This window comes from Passer domesticus, chromosome 4 (assembly GCF_036417665.1).
Source record: "Passer domesticus isolate bPasDom1 chromosome 4, bPasDom1.hap1, whole genome shotgun sequence".
Taxonomy (NCBI): domain Eukaryota; kingdom Metazoa; phylum Chordata; class Aves; order Passeriformes; family Passeridae; genus Passer; species Passer domesticus.
The window spans coordinates 3,220,635-3,241,682 of NC_087477.1; the positions used below are offsets into that span (position 1 = coordinate 3,220,635).

Below are 21,048 nucleotides of genomic sequence, written 5' to 3' on the forward strand. Positions count from 1 at the left end.
ACTGAAGGTGGGCAGGGCTTGGCCCAGCTCTTCTCTTGTAATACAGAGATGGAGCTGTCACCCCAGTGTCCGGGTGGTAGCAGCAGCAAAGCCCACCCAGCACCAGCACTGGCTGAGCTGCGTGCCCAGGGGCAGCTGGGGATGGCCACGGGGTGGGCAGGCAGGAGCCAGGCAGGGGCTGCTGTGACCAGTGGCAGGGCCCCGGGGGGATGGGGGAGCCCATGCTGAGCGTCCCTGGGCTGAGGGCACATTTCCTTCCATGGGACCATCTCGGACTGGACCTCCTCCAGTGGCATGCCCAGGAAAATAGGAAAGACATCAAGAGCATCTCCAGGGACACAGCCTGACCAGCAATGTCAGCAGGTGAAAAATAAGGTTTTTCTGAGCAATGGAACTGTGATAAAGCAAAACAATCAGGGCAGTCCATTCATACAGATGGGGGCACACTCTGGGGGTACAGCTAAGGCCATGAGGTCACAGCAGGGCTCTGGGGTCACAGCAGGCTGAGCTCTCAGCAGGCCCTGAGGTCACAGAGGTGCCAGAGGTCCCAGAGCCCCGTGGTTGCACAGCAGCACAAGGAGCCAGCAGTCAGTCCCTGAGCACAACTGTTGCGGCAGCAGCGGTGGTGGCAGCAGCGGTGCTGACGTTGGGACAGCGGTGTTGGGACAGCGGTGGCAGCAAGAGCTGCGGGACTGGCGGAGGACAAGGCACCATGGCCCTTGCTCTGCGCCTCCTACTCCTGCTCCTCCTGGCCGTGGCCCTGCCTGCCAGGGCTGCCCAGGCTGCTCCGCTGCAAGCGCGGCGAGCAGGTGAGCCGGCAGCCTGGCTGCCCTTTCCTGGCACAGCGCTCCCTGCTCCCTGGGAAGCGCTGGGGATGGTTTTGGCCAGGGCTTTAGGGAGGGTTTCCTCTGTGGGAGGGAGAGAGACCCCACGGGCCCTGGGCTACTCCAGCCACCCCTACAGAGATGTTGCACAGGGCCTGCAAAGAGGTTGGAGAGTGACCAGGAGCCAGCCCAGAGCTCCCCAGGCCCCTGAGCAGCTTTGGCCTTGTCCACTGACATCTGGCTCCCACAGCCTTACCCAACACCCCTGCATTGCCCAGTCTCCTGTGGCAGAAGGGGATCCCAGCACACCATGGAAATGGTTCTGATCTCTGCTCCCTTCTAGACTGGAATCGTGACATGGGTTTTCAGGAAGTCCTGATGAAGCATGGTTTGAAGTTCCTGGAGGATGCTGGAGGCAAGTTTTCATTCAGCCTTTCCTGAGTGAATAATCTTGATTAATGCAACAAAAGCTCACTTACAAACCATTTCTCTTAACATAATCTTAAGGTTGAAAGAATCTGGAAACCTTGCCCTGTTCCCTTCTGGAGCCCTGAGGGATCCCACTGGATCACTGTCATTGGGAGGAAGGAGCATTTAGCTTTCAATCTTCCTCCCGTGTGCAATGCCAGTGTGTCCTTCCGTGTGCTCTGTGCAGTCAAAGAGAAGAGCAGAGAGGGAAGGGGCCGGGCCCAGAGCTGTGCCCCGGGGCTGAGCCTTGTGGGCAGCCTGAGGATCTCCTGCAGTGCCACAGGAGCTCTTCTGTCCTGCCTTTCTTTGCAGCTGAACCTGCTGGTGAAGGCCTCACATCCAGGACTGAGCCTCTGGGAGATGCTGAGGGTAGGTCAAGGCCTTTCCCCTGGGAGAGCTGCCAGCTCAGAGCCCAAAGCTGGGCCAGGGAGGCAGCGCTGCAGGTGCCAGCACAGAACCATGCACGTTTGTGCCCGCGCCCTGCACGATCCCCTCACCGCTGCTGCGGCTCAGTGGTGCCCGTGCAGATCAGCAGAGATGGCAGAAGCTTCTGTGGCTGTTGAGTTACAGGTTTGTCTGCAGGGAGGAGATTCATACGTCCTTTGGTGGTTATTGCCAACAAGACCAGCCCCCATGGCAGGGGTGAGTAGTGTGTCCCTGCTGACCCGACAAGTTGAGCCCTGCTTTTGTGGGATGCATTCCTGGGAAATGGAAATATTTTTCTCGAAGTTCCTCCGAAGAGGAAGATGCAAGACACAACAGAGAAGATATCCCTGGAACCATCCAAAAAGACGAAGCAAGAGCTGAAGGAAATGCGGCAGGGAGGACAAGGTGGGTGCATTTGCCTCATGCTTCCCCTGGGACTCAGCAGCCGGGGGCTTTGGCTGCACATCTGAACGCATGGTTCCCGGCACAGCGGGATGGGATCCATGGCCCATTCCCAATGAGGAATGTTTCCATCTGATCCAGCTGTCTCTTTTTCATTCTCCAGAAATGAAAGGAGAGCCTGTGCAGAAGGAAGCATTTCCCAGAGGAAGCAGTGGTTCCGTGCCAGCCTCTGCTGAAGGAAGGGAGGCCATGCCAGGCACAGGAGGTAATTGCTGTGCCTCTGGGCCTGAGCCCTGCTGAGGCTTGAGCTGCCCTCTCTGCTGCTTGGCAGTGCGGGCACAGCCTGGACTAGAGCGGCACAGCCCAGGGGAATTATCCCGAGCAGGTTCAGGGCACTCGGGTACTGAGCAGTCCTGCTGGGGTCCCTCCATGGGAGACATGTCCTGAAACCTGGCAGCGACTGCACGGGGTGCCCACAGTGGGGAAAGGACAGAGGGGGAGAGCAAGGCTCCAGTGTGTCCTGAGAGGGCCTGGCTGTTTGCCCTTGGGATCTGGGAGCTGTCGCCGCAGAAGGAGGGCAGGAGGGAGTGTAGGAGGGAAGGATGGATAGCTGTGTCACTGCCTGCTGCAGTTTTCCCCAGGGTTTTAGAGAGGATTTCCTCTGTGTCTGAGGGAGAGAACCCCGGGGCCCTGCGCTGCTCCAGCCACCTCTCCCTGGGATGTTGCTGAGGGCAGGGAAAGAGTGTGGAGAGTGGCCAGCAGCCAGCCCAGAGCTCCCCAGGCTCCTGTTCACCTTTGGCCATGTCTATTCACATCTGGCTCCCACGGCCTTAGCCGACCCCCTGGCAGTGCCCAGTTCTCTGTGGCAGAAGGGGATCCCAGCACACCCTGGAAAATGTTCTCATCTGTGCTCCATTCTAGATGAGGTGTCTGGGAGGGCTTCTCCATCAGCTTGGATGAATAAAGTTTTGAAGCCCTTGGAGCCTCCTGCAGGTATGTTGTCAGCGTGCCACCAAGGAAGAATTGTAGACAAGCGGGCAGGAACCAGGTGACAGGAGCTTCTGTGGCTGTTGTGTTACAGATGTGTCTACAGGGAGGACTTCTCCAGCTCCTACTTTGGATGTTGCAATTAAGCCCAGCTCCCATCACAGGAGTGAGTAGTGTGTCCCTGCTGACCACACAGGCTGAGCCTTGCTTTTGTAGGATCCATTCCAGGGAAATGGAAATATTTTTCTCTAAGGTATTCCAACAGGGAAAATCCAAGATACAACAGATAAGATATCCCTGGAACCATCCAAACAGATAAGGCAAGAGCTGAAGGAAGCCCTGCAGACAAGACAAGGTGGGTGCATTTCCCTCATGCTTCCCCTGGGACTCAGCAGCCGGGGGCTTTGGCTGCACATCTGGACACGCCGTGCCCGGCACTGCAGGAAGGGATCCATGGCAGCCTCGCTGCCCCGCTGCTGCTTTCACGCCCTGCAGGGCTGTTTCCCAGTCTGGCCTGGCTGCAGCTTCTGCCCAGCCTCTGTAGGAAGGCGTTTGGCATCAGCTGACAGGCAGCCCAAACTGGAACACACCCTGAGATCCCCCACAATATCCAGCCCTCCAGATTAGGAAAAGGGTGTCTGTTAGGAGGTGGAAGTGCTCTCATCATGCCACTGGAATCTGGCCATTTTCCTGCACCATAAATTTCACAAATATTACCTCTGATGCCACCGCCCAAGTGGGAAACAGCTCCATCTGATGCAGCTGTCTCCCTTCCTTTCTCAAGAGATGGACATAGTGCTTCAGTGGAAGTTGGCATTTCTTGAAGGAAGCACTCCATCTTTGGTGCCAGCCCCTGTTGCAGGAAGGAAGGCGATTCCAGACACGGGCACAGGCACAGCAGGTAATTGCTGTGCCGGGCTCAGCCCTGGCCGGGGCTGTGTGGCAGCAGCTCTTCCCCCAGGGCCTGCCCTTGCCCGGCCCGCCAGCAGCCAAAGCTGGAGGCGCCTCGGCTTCCAGGCCTCTGGAGCTGGTTCAGAGCCCCGGGGAAACGGGACTGGTGCAGCAACGTCCCTGGCGCTGCAGCTGCTGCGGAGCTGGCCCTGAGTGCCCAGAGGCCCAAGGCACAGGAGCAGCCCCGAGCGGGAGCCCTGCCGCCAGCCCAGGGCCAGAGCCAGCCCTGGCACACAATGGAAACAGTTCTCATCTTGGTTTGCTTCCAGACTGGGAGGCTGGGAAGGATTCTGCATTAGCCTGGCGCTCTGAAGTTGTGAAGCCGTCTGAGCATTCTGCAGGTATGTTCTCACAGTCCCAACAAGGTCTAATGTTTGAATGACTGGTCAGGACCAGGTGACAGAAGCTTCTGTGGCTGTTTTGTTACAGATGTGTCTGCAGGGACGACCTCACCAACTCCTACCTTGGATGCTGCACCAAAGCCCAGCTCCCATCACAGGGGTGAGCAGTGTGTCCCTGCTGACCCCACAAGCTGAGCCCTGCTTTTGTGGGATCCATTCCTGGGAAATGGAACTACTTTCTCTTAAGGTCCTACGACAGGAGAGACCAAAGGCATGGCAGGCAAGAAATTCCAGGACCCATTAGAAGTCATGTGGCAAATGCTGAAGGAATGTCTGCAGAGAAAGCAAGGTGGGTGCATTTGCCTCATGCTTCCCCTGGGACTCAGCAGCCGGGGGCTTTGGCTGCACATCTGGACACGCCATGCCCGGCACAGCGGGAAGGGATCCATGGCAGCCTTGCTGCCCCGCTGCTGCTATCACACCCTGCAGGGCTGTTTCCCAGTCTGGCCTGGCTGCAGCTTCTGCCCAGCCTCTGCAGGAAGGCATTTGGCATCAGCTGACAGGGAGACCCAATTGCACCACAGTCCATGCCCACCCTCAGATCCCCTGCAATTTCCTGGTGTCCAGGCAGATCAGATTTTGGGGCTGTTTGGGGAAGGAAGCAACCTTGGGTTGTCCCAAAATCCTGGGTGTTTTCTGATCCTTATCCATTCCTTTCACAAGTGAGGCCTCCTGAAATTGTCCCCATCCCCACTGCCAGTCAGGAATGTTTCCATCTGATCCAGCTGTCTCTTTTCCATTCTCCAGAAATGAAAGGAGAGCCTGTGCAGAAGGAAGCACTTCCAGGAGGAAGCAGTGGTTCTGTGCCAGCCTCTGCTGCAGGAAGGGAGACGATGCCAGGCACAGGCCCAGGAGGTAATTGCTGTGCCTCTGGGCCTGAGCCCTGCTGAGGCTTGAGCTGCCCTCTCTGCTGTTTGGCAGTGCGGGCACAGCCTGGACTAGAGCAGCACAGCCCAGGGGAATTATCCCGAGCAGGCTCAGGGCACTGAGCAGTCCTGCTGGGGTCCCTCCATGGGAGACATGTCCTGAAACCTGGCAGTGACTGCACAGGGTGCCCACGGTGGGGAAAGGACAGAGGGGGAGAGCAAGGCTCCAGTGTGTCCTGAGAGGGCCTGGCTGTTTGCCCTTGGGATCTGGGAGCTGTCGCCGCAGAAGGAGGGCAGGAGGGACAGAGGGAGGGATGGAGGGATAGCTGTGGCACTGCCTGCTGCAGTTTTCCCCTGGGCTTTAGGGAGGATTTCTTTTGTATGTGAAGAGAGAGTCCCAGGTCCCTGCGCTGCTTCAGCCGTCCCTCCCAGGGATGTTGCTGAGGGCAGGGAAAGAGTGTGGAGAGTGGCCAGCAGCCAGCACAGAGCTCCCCAGGCTCCTGTTCACCTTTGGCCATGTCTATTCACATCTGGCTCCCATGGCCGTACCCGGCCCCCTGGCAGTACACAGTTCCCTGTGGCAGAAGTGGATCCCAGCACACCCTGGAAAATGTTCTCATCTGTGCTCCGTTCTAGATGAGGTTGCTGGGAAGGCTTCTCCATCAGCTTGGATGAATAAAGTTTTGAAGCCCTTGGAGCCTCCTGCAGGTATGTTCTCAGTGTGCCACCAAGGAAGAATTGTAGACAAGCGGGCAGGAACCAGGTGACAGAAGCTTCTGTGGCTGTTGTGTTACAGATATGTCTCCAGGGAGGACTTCTCCAGCTCCTACTTTGGATGCTGCACTTAAGCCCAGCTCCCATGGCAGGGGTGAGTAGTGTGTCCCTGCTGACCCCACAGGCTGAGCCCTGCTTTTGTGGGATGCATTCCTGGGAAATGGAACTACTTTCTCTTAAGGTCCTCCACCAGAAGAGACCAAAGTCATGGCAGACAAGAAATTCCAGAACCTATTTGAAATCATGTGGCAAATGCTGAAGGAAATGCTGCAGAGAAGACAAGGTGGGTGCAATTCCTTCATGCTTCCCCTGGGACTCAGCAGCTGGGGCCTTTGGCTGCACATCTGGACACGCCGTGCCCGGCACTGCAGGAAGGGATCCATGGCAGCCTCGCTGCCCCGCTGCTGCTTTCATGCCCTGCAGGGCTGTTTCCCAGTCTGGCCTGGCTGCAGCTTCTGCCCAGCCTCTGTAGGAAGGCATTGGGCATCAGCTGACAGGCAGCCCAAACTGCACCATGGGCCTGAGATCTCCTGCGATTTCCCAGTCTCTGAGCAGATCAGGAGACACAGCTATTTGGAGGAGGAAGTGCTCTGGCCCAGACCCAAGACCGTGGACCTTTCCTGATCCTTATAATTTTTTTTAATAATTATTGCCTCCTGAGGATGTCACCTCCCCAATGAGAAACAACTCCACCTGATCCAGCTTTGCCTTTTCCATTCTCCAGGAGTGGATTGTGAGCCTGTGCAGATGGAAGCATATGCCGGAGGAAGCAGTGGTTCCGTGCCAGCCTCTGCTGAAGGAAGAGAGGCGATGCCAGGCACAGGCACAGGAGGTAATTGCTGTTCCTCTGCGCCTGAGCCCTGCTGAGGCTTGAGCTGCCCTCTCTGCTGTTTGGCAGTGCGGGCACAGCCTGGACTAGAGCGGCACAGCCCAGGGGAATTATCCCGAGCAGGCTCAGGGCACTCGGGTACTGAGCAGTCCTGCTGGGGTCCCTCTGTGGGAGACATGTCCTGAAACCTGGCAGTGACTGCACAGGGTGCCCACGGTGGGGAAAGGACAGAGGGGGAGAGCAAGGCTGCAGTGTGTCCTGAGAGGGCCTGGCTGTTTGCCCTTGGGATCCGGGAGCTGTTGCCGCAGAAGGAGGGCAGGAGGGACAGAGGGAGGGATGGAGGGATAGCGGTGGCACTGCCTGCTGCAGTTTGCCCCCGTGCTTTAGGGAGGATTTCCTCTGTGTGTGAGGGAGAGAGCCCCGGGGCCCTGGGCTACTCCAGCCACCTCTCCCTGGGATGTTGCTGAGGGCAGGGAAAGAGTGTGGAGAGTGACCAGGAGCCCGTCCAGAGCTCACCAGGCCCCTGTGCAACTATGGGCATGTCAATTCGCATCTGGCTCCCACGGCCTTAGCCGACCCCCTGGCAGTGCCCAGTTCTCTGTGGCAGAAGGGGATCCCAGAATGCCACTGAGATCATTCTGATCTCTGCTCCCTTCTAGACTGGAATCATGACTTGGATTTTTTTGAAGCCCTGCTGGGAAATGGCTTGAAATTCCTGGAGGATGCTGGAGGCTATTCCTCCGTGTGCCTTTCTTGACAGAATAATCAGTGTCAATGTTACAAGAGCTCACTCATAAGCCATTTCCCTTAACATTATTTAAGGGCTGAAGGATTCTGAAAATCTTGCCCTGCTCCCTTCTGGATCCCTGAGGGATCCCACAGGATCGCTGTCATTGGGAGGAAGGAGCATTTAGCTTTCAATCTTCCTCCCGTGTGCAATGCCAGTGTGTCCTTCCGTGTGCTCTGTGCAGTCACAGAGAAGAGCAGAGAGGGAAGGGGCCGGGCCGGGCCCAGAGCTGTGCTCCGGGGCTGAGCCTTGTGGGCAGCCTGAGGATCTCCTGCAGTGCCACAGGAGCTCTTCTGTCCTGCCTTTCTTTGCAGCTGAACCTGCCGGAGAAGGCCCCACATCCAGGACTGAGGCTCTGGGAGATGCTGAGGGTAGGTCAAGGCCTTTCCCCTGGGAGAGCTGCCAGCTCAGAGCCCAAAGCTGGGCCAGGGAGGCATCGCTGCAGGTGCCAGCACAGAACCATGCACGTGTGTGCCCTCGCCCTGCACGATCCCCTCACCGCTCCTGCGGCTCAGTGGTGCCCGTGCAGATCAGCAGAGATGGCAGAAGCTTCTGTGGCTGTTGAGTTACAGGTGTGTCTGCAGGGAGGACTTCTCCAGCTCCAGGGCTGGATGCTTGGCCCCAACCCAGCTCCCATGGCAGGGGTGAGTATTGTGTCCCTGCTGACCCCACAGGCTGAGCCCTGCTTTTGTGGGATGCATTCCTGGGAAATGGAACTACTTTCTCTTAAGGTCCTCCAAAAGGCAAGACCCAAGATACTACAGCCAAAATGTCTCATGAGGCAGATGAATTCCTGACACAAACACAGAAGGAAGCACCCGGAGGACAAGGTGGGTGCATTTCCCTCATGCTGTCCCTGGGACTCAGCAGCCGGGGGCTTTGGCTGCACACCTGGACACGCCGTGCCCGGCACAGTGGGAAGGGATCCATGGCAGCCTCGCTGCCCCGCTGCTGCTTTCACGCCCTGCAGGGCTGTTTCCCAACCTGGCCTGGCTGCAGCTTCTGCCCAGCCTCTGCAGGATGGAATTTGGCCTTAGCTGATAGGGTGCCCCAACTGTACTGTGGGCCTGAGATCCCCTGCCATTTCCCAGTCTCTGAGAAGATCAGGAGGTGCAGCTGTTTTCTCAAGGGAGTGCACTGGCCCAGCCCCAATTACCTGGGATTTTTCCTGATCTTTACCTGTGACTTTGACAAGCATTGCCTCATGAAGATGACACATCCCCAGTGGGGAATGTTTCCATTTGATCCAGTTGTCCCTTTTTTCCTTTTTCAAGTGATGGACCAAAAGGCTGTGCAGAAGGAGGAACACTCAGGGAGAAGCAGTGGCTCATTGGCAGCCCCTGCAGCAGAAAGGAAGGCGATGCCAGACACGGGCACAGGCACAGCAGGTAATTGCTGTGCCGGGCTCAGCCCTGGCCGGGGCTGTGTGGCAGCAGCTCTTCCCCCAGGGCCTGCCCTTGCCCAGCCCGGCAGCAGCCAAAGCTGGAGGCGCCTCGGCTTCCAGGCCTCTGGAGCTGGTTCAGAGCCCCGGGGAAACGGGACTGGTGCAGCAACGTCCCTGGCGCTGCAGCTGCTGCGGAGCTGGCCCTGAGTGCCCAGAGGCCCAAGGCACAGGAGCAGCCCCGAGCGGGAGCCCTGCCGCCAGCCCAGGGCCAGAGCCAGCCCTGGCTCCCGACTGGGCAGGGGCTGCGCTGGGCCCTGACAGGGCCTGAGCCTGTCCCCTGGGGCTGGGGGAGCTGTCACGGGGCAGGGAGGGCCAGGGGTGGCAGTGGCTGCTCAGGGATGGCTTTGGCCCGTCTCCCTGGCAGCAGCCACTGCCCAAGCAGCTGTGCTGCCCCTGGGCTCTCCTCCCGGCCTGCTGGGCTTTGTTGGCTGGCACAGCCTGTGCCAAGGGCCGGCAAGGTGCCTGCAGGCCCCAGCTCTGGGGGAAACAGAGAACGTCCTGCCAGTATCCACTGTGCTGCCAGCTCAGCAGTGCAGCACAGCACGGGCTCACGCTCCCCATCACTCCCACAGATGCAGCCGGCATCACAAGACCTGTTCCCAATGCCCAGGATGGCCTCGGAAGGGGTTTCTGTCAGGGAACAGGCTGCTGGCTAGGGTTACTGGCCGGCGTGCTTTGTTTGGAGCTTGTCTTCATGTTGTGCTGCTTTGGAATCGGGTATTCCTGGAACAGAAAACAGTGAGTGTTTTGTTGCTCTCCCCCTCCAACAGCTTCTTTTGAAAGTCTAACGTGGACAGGGAACATTCCTATTGAGACTGCAGTGGAGTTGTGGCCAGTCCATGATTGTCCAAATGACTCTGCTGAGGGTTCTGCTGCTGCCCAGTGCTTCCATTGGCCTCTCAATTGCTGGGCCTTGTCCTGGGGGCCCGCTGGGGCTGCAGCCAGTGCTGGCTCCCACTGAGGCTGCCTGGCCAAGAGCAGCCCCAGGGGCACAGGGCAGAGGCAGAGGGAGGTGGGGAGGAGAAAGAGCAGGGCCGAGATTGCCCTTGAAAGGCAGAGGCTCTCTGGGGCCCGCTCCTGGCCAGGGACCCTGCCCAGAGCCGTGCCCTGCTGGCCGGGGCCTTGAGGGGCAGCTGTCCAGCTGGGCCCAGCTGTGCCAGCAGCTCCAGCCATGCTGGGGAGCCTTGCCAGCTCTGGGCCCTGCTGTGCACGAGGGTCCCTGTGTGCCACTGGCAGCTGGGGCCTCAGCCACCTCCTCTCTTCACAGGAGCACCTCGGGACAGGAGTTGGAAGACGGTGGCTGCACCTCACACCAGACAGCGTGAGCAGCTCCTCCAGCAGCAGGAACGGCCTGGACAGCCCTCTCAAGTGTTCTGTGAAGAGGACCCCAGAACAACCGTCTATGAGGAAGCCTCTTATTGCCCCGTAGATCCCACTGCCACCTGCTCTCCCCATGGGCCTCCCCAAGCTGCCTTCATCCCTTTTTTCTCTCCATGTGTCCCATCCCAGCCAACCCGAGTTCCTCTAGAGACCCCAGGACCAGCCCAGCACCTTCCAGCCCCTCCTGAGACCAACACATCCCTTCCTCTGCCCCTGAGCCCCCTGGCCTTGCCCTCTAAGCAGCACTGAAGGTGACACCCCGCCCTCCCCCCCCCCCCCCCCCCCCCACTTGCAGAGTAGGCAATGGCCCATTCCTCTGTTGAAATAAAGAGAAGGATCTGTGTTGTGGTTTGAAAGCAAAACCAGTGAGAGACTCCAAGTTAGAAATACAATTTATTAGGAAAAGGGAAAAAAGAAAAACAAAATACATGCAATAATACAAAAGAAAAACCACTGACAGGGTCAGCATACAGCCTGACACCCTGCTAGTTAGGGTGGTGGTAGCAGTCCAGCTGAAATGGCCTTGTGGAAGTCGTGATCCTGTAGAAACAATCTGGTAGCTCTCATCCTCTGGAAAAGCAGTGGGTAAGGGCGGCGGTTCCTCTGGGAATCCAGTGGAAAGACTGCTTGTTGTGTCCCAAAACCCAGATTATATCCAGCTGGGGATGCTTAGCTCCTCCCCCATGGGCAGAGCATCTCACAGTGGGCTGATATCATTCTGCCTCATGCTGTGGGTCCTTGATTAGCCATTAAACAGAAATGGCTCTGGGAGGGAGTTATCACTGAGTCATGTGGCAAGACATTGATGGGCCTGTTAACAGGAGATGAGGAAGAAACAATGCCCCTCCTGGTTTCAGTAGCTCTTGAGGATGGCATTAGAATACATCTTTACACTGCAACCCAGGACAAGCGGTCACCCCAGTGTCCAGGTGGCAGCAGCAGCAAAGCCCACCCAGCACCAGCACTGACTGAGCTCCATGCCCAGGAGGAGCTGTGGATGCCCACGGTGTGGGCAGGCAGAAGCCAGGCCGGGGCTGCTGTTGAAATGGAGGTTTTGGGCCGCTCACAGGCTCAACACAGTTGGCTGTGATTGGTCATCAAGTGAAAACAATCCACATGGACCAATGGAAGATGCACCTGTTGCATTCCACAGCAGCAGACAGTTATTGTTTACATTTCTTTCCTGAGGCCCTCAGCTCCTCATGAGGGGAAAAATCCCAGGAAAGGATTTTTAATAAAATATCATAGCTACAGATAACTGTTTTACTCATAAGGCCAGGAGAAGACCAGGAAATGCAGGTAGCCTAGACTAAGGAGCTCCTCTGTCTCCAAGCTGATCCAAGCCAACAGACCTACTCAGATAAGCACCAGGGGACCACAGTGCATGCACAAAGGAGAAAAGTTCAAAAGTTCAGTCATGAGGAAGACCACAGCCTTCGACCTCAGAGACCACCAAAGACCCCAGTGTGACCACCACAGGAAACAACGCGTGCCCAGAAGGGCGTGGATCTCATCGCCATGTGAGGGGAGGACAGGCGGGGCCAGGGGTTGAATGTGCATGACGAGATTGTGTAATGCATTGCATATGGAACATGTTTGTGAACAAAGATGTGGCTCAGTCCAGGGCTCGGGGCACAAGTTTTCACGAGAGCCATCTCGCTTGTGCCAGGCCCTGACACGCATACCCACTTCACAACTACATCAGGTTGTGGAGTGCCGCTGTAGGACATGAAATAAAACAACGCAGACACGCATCTCTCCAAGGTAAAAAAGAAGGCAGTTGAATTTCTGACTCCAACATTTACAGATTTCCAAAAGTGACAGTGGATTGGAGGGTGAAAGTGCCACCTCTCCAATGACACTGGACAAACCAACAGTCCATCAAATTTCTCCTCTGCAGAAAAGAATGCAAAACAATAAGTTATTTACATAAAGTGTTTGGGAAAGTTTGCTACAAGAATGTAAACATCAGAAGGCTTAGAAGAACATTAAAAACCAGGGCGACAGTGGAGTCTATTTATTCTGCAGATGGCTTCACTGTGACCAGCGGTGGGGCCTCGAGGGGATGGGGCAGCCCATGCTGAGCGTCCCTGGGCTGAGGGACATTTCCTTCCGTGGGATCATCTGGGCCCACACCTCCTCCAGTGCCATGCCCAGGAAAAGAGGGAAGCCATCAAGAGTATCTCCAGGGACACAGCCTGACCAGCAATGTCAGCAGGCAAAACAAAGCTCCTCCCTAATTAACACACACTTGATAGGACCTAATTGATGGGCCATCACCAATGCAGGGTGCTGCACAGGGTCTGCTGCTCTCAGCCAGGGCCAGAAGGAAGGGAAGGGAAGGGAAGGGAAGGGAAGGGAAGGGAAGGGAAGGGAAGGGAAGGGAAGGGAAGGGAAGGGAAGGGAAGGGAAGGGAAGGGAAGGGAAGGGAAGGGAAGGGAAGGGAAGGGAAGGGAAGGGAAGGGAAGGGAAGGGAAGGGAAGGGAAGGGAAGGGCTGTGTGGCCATGGGGTTCGACAGGGCTGGTGAGCAGCCCCAGAGACACAACAACCCAGGTGCAACCAGGCTTGATTTCCAGGTCGAAACACTCGGCGTAGCTGGCCTGGACTTCCCTGTAAGGCATGTGGGGGCTTTGGAGTCCCCCTAAGGTGCATGAGGAGCTGGGGTCCCTCGTGGCACACCCAGGGATATTTTAGGTTTCCTCTGAGGCATGGAGGGCACTGGGGTCCACTTCAAGTCATGCAAGGTATTTGGAATCCTGTGTGAGGCATGCAGAGGGTTTGGGATCTCTCCCAAGGTGTGCAGGGTGCTGGGATCTCTCCTGAGGCACATGTCACGGTTCTGGGGTCTCATTTCACATGTAGAAAGGGCTGTGGACTCTCGTAAGCGTGCAGATGCTTTGTGTCCCTCCTGCTGCACGCAGTGGGGCTGGAGTGGCTGCTGAGGCACGCAGGGGAGGGGGACCTCCGGCAGTCCCTCCCGGGCCCGTGCGGCTCGGGGCTGCCGTGGCCCAGGGCCAGCCGCCGTGCCGGGATGGCGGTGGCGAGGCGCCGAGGCGGAGCTGCCCCGCCGGGTCACGCTGCACCGGCACGGCACGGGCGGTGCTGAGCGCCGGGCAGGCGGCACCGCCATCCCAGGGGCCACAGCCCCGGCCCTGCCTCTTTTGGGGCCGGGCACAGAAAGCCCCGCGGGACGGGCACCGCTCAGCGCCTGAGGGGATGGAACAGATGCCAGAGGAGCCCCAGGAGCCCTGGACAGGGCCCTGGCGTTGCCCGCCCGGCTCCCCCGGGCCTGTGGCCATCCTGGGCAGCAGGGGCTCGCTCTGGGCCGTGCTCTCCCCGGCCAGCGGGGCTCCGGGCCAGCACCCGGCTCCTGCCACTGCCCTGAGAATGCTGAGGGGCTTTCGGGGCAGAACTGAACTTGACAGGGACAGAATTCATAGGAGACTTGTTTTGGCCTTTTACAAGGTTAACTGAGAAACAACTTAAAATCCCAGGCTAAATCGTGTGCTTTAATGCGTGGGGATTCCTTCAAGACCCTTCCTAACTCCCGTGGTGCCGGGCCGGGCCGCGTCCCAACGAGCACCAACACCCAGCAGCTCGATGTATGCAGCACGGCTGGCACCAGGGAAACGAGTCAGTATCCCTACAGCTGCCCGCTCTGCCTGCACGGCTGTCACACAACAGCAATGTTCCAGAAGGAACAGGCATTTTTACATCCTCAGGACCATGTGATCTTTGGTCCTGGTGGTGGATCAGAGAGAAAAGCCAAATGTGACAGACTAAACTTGACTGTAGGAGAGGGATACCTCAGCAGAGGGTCTGGGGACCTGTGGTGCCAGCCAGTGGCCCGGCACTCGGACACAGCAGGAAGACCTGAGATTATCACACTTCACCTGGGAGGGTAGAAAAGCTCAGGGGTTCTTTGTTCAAGGTCCCCCAGAGGCACCAGCTGAAGCCGCCACAGCTCCACCTTGATAAAATTGTTTAAAAGGATCCAGAGGTCTGACACTCTGCTGTGGAGGACATTCCACATGTTATATTTGCCCAATTATCCAATCCAAAAAACCGAAAGAACAAACCCAAACAAAATGAAATGTGACAGCAGTTTTAATTATGTAGCTTAATATATATACAATTGAATACACTCAAAATATTGACAATATAATTTGCTTTAAATTATGAATAATTTGTTTCTGATAATAGCGTATAAGCAAAAATAACCTCGCGGGGTATGCGTGGGGTACGGGTGCAGGGCTTTTGGACCCCCGTCACCTCACGTACTAGTGTGTCAAGCCCAAATTCCCCTTTTTATGCTGTATGTCATTACCATCTCCTCCCATTTTCGATTCGTCACACTTGTATCACTGCCCTCATCATCACCTTCCCCACGCATGCTCCACACTTCTTTAAGTAAGTTGTACCACTCTTTGGGGATCTTCTTTGAGGAAGGCCTCTCCTCTTCCTCCATGTCCTGGAGTTCACCTTTTGGATTACACATGCGCACCAAGCTGCTACAGTATAAGCCAATACTGTGTTCTAACATTAAAGCAGTGAATCTCATATAATCAACATTTGCCTGGTGTCCAACCAAATTCTCCTCTCTTCCAACGAAATTTAGTCATAGTTATCTCTTGCTTCCTCCTGTTCTGAACATCTGCAGGAGAAGGTTGGGGGTGGACCCCTCCTCTCCCTTTCTTGCTTGGCATGACTCCTTTAACTGGTTTTTTATTTCCAAATATTAATTATCAATATTGATTACTGTTTCAATTTTGTCAGCATGAATCATATCTATTTACCACACACAGTTCTCATCTTTTGGGCATTTAGAAGCTTTTGATTTTGCTTTGCACCCAAGGAAAATATACCCCCAAATGTGCACAAATAACTCCTTTAGCATGTCCTCTTTTTCAGCTGGTTTTTCCATTGTTCTCTGCTATCTTGTCCTCATCTTTCCACAACTCCTGTGCCTATTCAAGTCCAGCCTGGGACCGTGCATGCATTTGCTTTAGTTCTGTAGTGATTTATGCCCAGCCATCCTGCCAACCACACCCATTTCAATGTTGCAACAACCTAACTCTGGGCTGCAGTATGTGAATCTCACTCTGCTGTGTGAGCTGGCAGAGCACCAGAGCAGGCACTGAAGAAGGGGCATTCGGTACATTAGTGAAGTGAGTGCTGGAACCTGGGCTAGCTCTTACAACTCCGGCACTACGGCAGGAGTCGGGAACTGCCTCGCTATGGGGATTTACCAGAGGCAGAGCCTTTAGTGCAACTTGCTCTCCAGTGCCAGACACAAGCCACGACAGGGACAAGGCACAGGAGAAAGGAGGAGGCTCCCTGTCTTCAGGTTCCGCAAGGAACAGCTTAGTCCAGGTGAAGAGAACAGGATGAAAAGCCCCTAGCTGTACTGCCCAAGGGGTTTTGTACACATACAAGTCATGGGGTGGATGCAAACAATGAACCAATAGGGAATCCTCAGGAGAGGAGTGAGGGGATTACATCAAGTGTCTGGGGCCAATTGGGGTAGGAGGGTGGAGAGGATGGGTCACAAGGGCCAGTGGGGCTCCCAGGAGTAGGGGAATTCCAAAGGGGAGTTGCAGTCAGGGATTGCCCAAAGATTTGGGAACCAAGGTGTTGGGTTGCCTTGACAGGCAGGGAAAGAGCTGGAACAAGGGGTGGGGAAGGGCACGAGGGACAGTTTGGAGGGAGGGTAAAACCCACAGGTAAACCAACTCAGGAAAAACATGGGGGCACAACAGAGCCCTTAAACAACACTTAAAATGAAATCAATAAAATAAATTTGAACTGCAACAATCAAGAGCATCTTGAGGGACGCAGCCTGACCAGCAACGTCAGCAGGCAAAAGAATGGTTTTGCTGAGCAATGGCCCTTTGATGAAGCAAAACATTTACAATCAGGGCAGTCCATTCATGCGGACGGGCGCACACTCTGGGGGTACAGCTGAGGCCATGAGGTCACAGCAGGCTCTGGGGTCACAGCAGGCTGAGCTCTCAGCAGGCCCTGAGGTCACAGAGGTCACAGAGGTGCCAGAGCCCCGTGGTTGCACAGCAGCACAAGGAGCCAGCAGTCAGTCCCTGAGCACAACTGTTGCGGCAGCAGCGGTGGTGGCAGCAGCGGTGCTGACGTTGGGACAGCGGTGTCGGGACAGAGGTGGCAGCAAGAGCTGTGGGACTGGCGGAGGACAAGGCACCATGGCCCTTGCTCTGCGCCTCCTACTCTTGCTGCTCCTGGCCGTGGCCCTGCCTGCCAGGGCTGCCCAGGCTGCTCCGCTGCAAGCGCGGGGAGCAGGTGAGCCGGCAGCCTGGCTGCCCTTTCCCGGCACAGTGCTCCCTGCTCCCTGGGAAGCGCTGGGAATGGTTTTGCCCCAGGGCTTTAGGGAGGGTTTCCTCTGTGGGAGGGAGAGAGACCCCACGGGCCCTGGGCTACTCCAGCCACCCTCCAGGGATGTTGCAAAGGACCTGCAAAGAGGGTGGAGAGTGACAAGGAGCCAGCCCAGAGCTCCACAGGCCCCTGTGCAGCTTTGGCCATGTGCATTCACGTCTGGCTCCCACAGCCTTACCCAACACCCCTGCATTGCCCAGTTCCCTGTGGCAGAAGGGGATCCCAGCACACCATGGAAATGGTTCTGATCTCTGCTCCCTTCTAGACTGGAATCGTGACATGGGTTCTCAGGAAATCCTGATGAATGATGGTTTGAAGTTCCTGGAGGATGCTGGAGGCAAGTTTTCATTCTGCCTTTCCTTAGTGAATAATCAGGGTCAGTGCAACAGAAGCTCATTTATAAACCATTTCCCTTAATATAATCTTAAGATTAAAAGAATCTGGAAACCTTTCCCTGCTCCCTTCTGGAGGCCTGAGGGATCCCTCAGGATCGCTGTCAGTGGGAGGAAGGAGCATTGATCTTTCAGTCCTCCTCCCGTGTGCTGTGCCAGTGTGTCCTTCCGTGTGCTCTGTGCAGCCACAGAGAAGAGCAGAAAGGGAAGGGGCGGGGCCAGGGCTGTGCCCCGGGGCTGAGCCTTGTGGGCAGCCTGAGGATCTCCTGCAGTGCCACAGGAGCTCTTCTGTCCTGCCTTTCTTTGCAGCTGAACCTGCCGGTGAAGACCCCACATCCAGGACTGAGCCTCTGGGAGATGCTGAGGGTAGGTCAAGGCCTTTCCCCTGGGAGAGCTGCCAGCTCAGAGCCCAAAGCTGGCCCAGGGAGGCATCGCTGCAGGTGCCAGCACAGAACCATGCATGTGTGTGCCCTCGCCCTGCACGATCCCCTCATGATTTCTGCTGCGGCTCAGTGGTGCCCGTGCAGATCAGCAGAGATGGCAGAAGCTTCTGTGGCTGTTGAGTTACAGGTGTGTCTGCGGGGAGGACTTCTCAAGCTCCAGGGCTGGATGCTTGGCCCCAACCCAGCTCCCATGGCAGGGGTGAGTAGTGTGTCCCTGCTGACCCCACAGGCTGAGTCCCGCTTTTGTGGGATCCATTCCTGGGAAATGGAACTACTTTCTCTTAAGGTCCTCCAAAAGTAAAGACCCAAGTTTTTGCCGCCAAAAAGTCTCATGACTCAGATGAATTCCTGAGACAAACACAGAAGGAAGCACCCGGAGGACAAGGTGGGTGCGTTTCCCTCATGCTTCCCCTGGGACTCAGCAGCCGGTGCCTTTGGCTGCACATCTGGACACGCCGTGCCCGGCACAGCGGGAAGGGATCCATGGCAGCCTCGCTGCCCCGCTGCTGCTTTCACGCCCTGCAGGGCTGTTTCCCAACCTGGCCTGGCTGCAATTCCTCCCCAGCCTCTGCAGGATGGAATTTGGCCTTAGCTGATAGGGTGCCCCAACTGTACTGTGGGCCTAAGATCCCCTGCCATTTCCCAGTCTCTGAGAAGATCAGGAGGTGCAGCTGTTTGCACAAGGGAGTGCACTGGCCCAGCCCCAATTACCTGAGCTTTTTCCTGATCTTTACCTGTGACTTAGACAAGCATTGCCTCCTGAAGGTGCCACCTCCCCAGTGGGGAATATTTCCATTTGATCCAGTTGTCCCTTTTTTCCTTTTTCAAGTGATGGACCAAAAGGCTGTTCAGGAGGAGGAACACTCAGGGAGAAGCAGTGGCTCATTGGCAGCCCCTGCTGCAGGAAGGAAGGCGATGCCAGACATGGGCACAGGCACAGCAGGTAATTGCTGTGCCGGGCTCAGCCCTGGCCGGGGCTGTGTGGCAGCAGCTCTTCCCCCAGGGCCTGCCCTTGCCCAGCCCGGCAGCAGCCAAAGCTGGAGGCGCCTCGGCTTCCAGGCCTCTGGAGCTGGTTCAGAGCCCCGGGGAAACGGGACTGGTGCAGCCACGTCCCTCCCGCTGCAGCTGCTGCGGAGCTGGCCCTGAGTGCCCAGAGGCCCAAGGCACAGGAGCAGCCCCGAGCGGGAGCCCTGCCGCCAGCCCAGGGCCAGAGCCAGCCCTGGCTCCCGACTGGGCAGGGGCTGCGCTGGGTCCTGACAGGGCCTGAGCCTGTCCCCTGGGGCTGGGGGAGCTGTCACGGGGCAGGGAGGGCCAGGGCTGGCAGTGGCTGCTCAGGGATGGCTTTGGCCCGTGTCCCTGGCAGCAGCCACTGCCCAAGCAGCTGTGCTGCCCCCGGGCTCTCCTCCCGGCCTGCTGGGCTTTGTTGGCTGGCACAGCCTGTGCCAAGGGCCGGCAAGGTGCCTGCAGGCCCCAGCTCTGGGGGAAACAGAGAACGTCCTGCCAGTATCCACTGTGCTGCCAGCTCAGCAGTGCAGCACAGCATGGTCTCACGGTCCCCATTGCTCCCACAGATGCAGCCGGCACCACAAGACCTGTTCCCAATGCCCAGGATGGCCTCGGAAGGGGTTTCTGTCAGGGAACCGGCTGCTGGCTAGGGTTTCTGGCAGGCATGCTTTATTTGGAGCTTGTCTTCATGTTGTTCTGCATTGGAATCTGGTATTCCTGGAACAGAAAACAGTGAGTGTTTTATTGCCTGCCCCCTCCAACAGCTTCTCTTCAAAGTCCAGCGTGGACAGGGAACATTCCCATTGAGGCTGCAGTGGGGTTGTGGCCAGTCCATGATTGTCCAAATAACTCTGCTGAGGGTTCTGCTGCTGCCCAGTGCTTCCATTGGCCTCTCAATTTCTGGGCCTTGTCCTGGGGGCCCCGCTGGGGCTGCAGCCAGAGCTGGCTCCCACTGAGGCTGCCTGGCCAAGAGCAGCCCCAGGGGCACGGGGCAGAGGCAGAGGGAGGTGGGGAGGAGAAAGAGCAGGGCCGAGATTGCCCTTGAAAGGCAGAGGCGCTCTGGGGCCCGCTCCTGGCCAAGGACCCTGCCCAGAGCCGTGCCCTGCTGGCCGGGGCCTTGAGGGGCAGCTGTCCAGCTGGGCCCAGCTGTGCCAGCAGCTCCAGCCGTGCTGGGGAGCCTTGCCAGCTCTGGACCGTGCTGTGCAGGAGGGTCCCTGTGTGCCACTGGCAGCTGGGGCCTCAGCCACCTCCTCTCTGCACAGGAGCACCTCGGGACAGGAGTTGGAAGACGGTGGCTGCACCTCACACCCAGACAGCGTGGGCAGCTCCTCCAGCAGCAGGAACGGCCTGGACAGCCCTCTCAAGTGTTCTGTGAAGAGGACCCCAGAACAACCGTCGACAAGGAAGCCTCTTATTGCCCCGTAGATCCCACTGCCACCTGCTCTCCCCATGGGCCTTCCCAAGCTTCCTTTATTCCTTTTTTTCTCTCCGTCTGTCCCATCCCAGCCAACCCGAGTACCTCTAGGGACCCCAGGACCAGCCCATCACCTTCCAGCACCTCCTGAGACCAACACATCCCTTCCTCTGCCCCTGAGCCCCCTGGCCTTTCCCTCTAGGAATCACTGAAGGTGACACCCCACCCCACCCCACCCTCCCCGCCCCTCCAACTCCCGCTTGCAGGGTAGGCAATGGCCCATTCCTGTGTTCAAATAAAGAGATGGATTTGTTTCCTAGTTTGAAAGCAAAACCAGTGTGAGGCTCTCTTGTTTCAACTGCGACCCTTTGGACGAGGACACGAGGCTTGACTCCATTTTCATCAGAAGGCTGATTTATTATGTTATATATTATACTAAAATACTACATTACAACTATATGAAAAGGACAGAGAGAAGAAGATCAGAAAGCTACCAAGACAAGAATAGAATAGGAATCAATAACAAAAACCTGTGACTGCTCACAGCCTTGGCACAGGTGGCTGTGATTGGTCACTGGTTGAAAACAATCTACACGAACTAATGGAAGATGCACCCGTGGCATTCCACAGCAGCAGATAGCCATTGTTTACATTTCTTTCCTGAGGCTCTCAACTCCTCAGGACAGGAAAAGTCCTAGCAGAGGCTTTTTCCCTAAATTATCATGGCAACATCTCACCCTTTTAAATTATTAAATTAAATAGAAAAAGAAATGTTTGCAATTTCTTCTACTAGGGCTTTGTAGAAGAGAGAACAACACCTCTTGAGGTTGATCTGTTGCCAATCAAAATCTC

At 56.8% G+C, this 21,048-nt stretch overlaps 2 protein-coding genes across 8 annotated transcripts in view; both read left to right on the forward strand.

The window, feature by feature from the left end:
• Positions 1-21,048, forward strand: part of LOC135299814 (zinc finger protein 271-like) — a 593,489-nt gene that overhangs the window by 455,109 nt on the left and 117,332 nt on the right. The window lies entirely within an intron of this gene.
• Positions 710-20,331, forward strand: LOC135298368 (protein bassoon-like). Of its 7 annotated transcripts, none has more exons than XM_064415925.1 (24): positions 710-809; positions 1,168-1,239; positions 1,605-1,661; positions 1,863-1,934; positions 2,022-2,123; positions 2,284-2,385; positions 3,042-3,113; positions 3,202-3,273; positions 3,361-3,462; positions 3,892-4,008; positions 4,328-4,399; positions 4,488-4,559; positions 4,647-4,748; positions 5,207-5,314; positions 5,962-6,033; positions 6,122-6,193; positions 6,293-6,382; positions 6,824-6,931; positions 8,030-8,086; positions 17,905-17,976; positions 18,064-18,162; positions 18,607-18,720; positions 19,349-19,514; positions 20,045-20,331. In XM_064415925.1, exons 1-24 carry the CDS (start codon positions 713-715, stop codon positions 20,205-20,207), a joined length of 2,232 nt encoding a protein of 743 aa, XP_064271995.1. In that variant the 5' UTR covers positions 710-712; the 3' UTR covers positions 20,208-20,331. The 7 variants fall into 7 exon arrangements, with proteins under 7 accessions (XP_064271995.1, XP_064271994.1, XP_064271992.1 ...); XM_064415924.1 differs by having other exon boundaries at positions 3,373-3,462; positions 6,281-6,382; XM_064415922.1 differs by having other exon boundaries at positions 6,281-6,382; positions 20,045-20,328.

What these genes read in the sequence shown, in the direction of transcription:
- LOC135298368 (XM_064415922.1), top strand. Translation starts at nt 713, where the DNA reads ATGGCCCTTGCTCTGCGCCTCCTACTCCTGCTCCTCCTGGCCGTGGCC. An exon ending in AATGCTGCAGAGAAGACAAG is followed by an intron (nt 6,383 to 6,823) that starts GTGGGTGCAATT and finishes TCCATTCTCCAG; the next exon opens with GAGTGGATTGTGAGCCTGTG. An exon ending in GGCTCTGGGAGATGCTGAGG is followed by an intron (nt 8,087 to 17,904) that starts GTAGGTCAAGGC and finishes GTTGAGTTACAG; the next exon opens with GTGTGTCTGCGGGGAGGACT.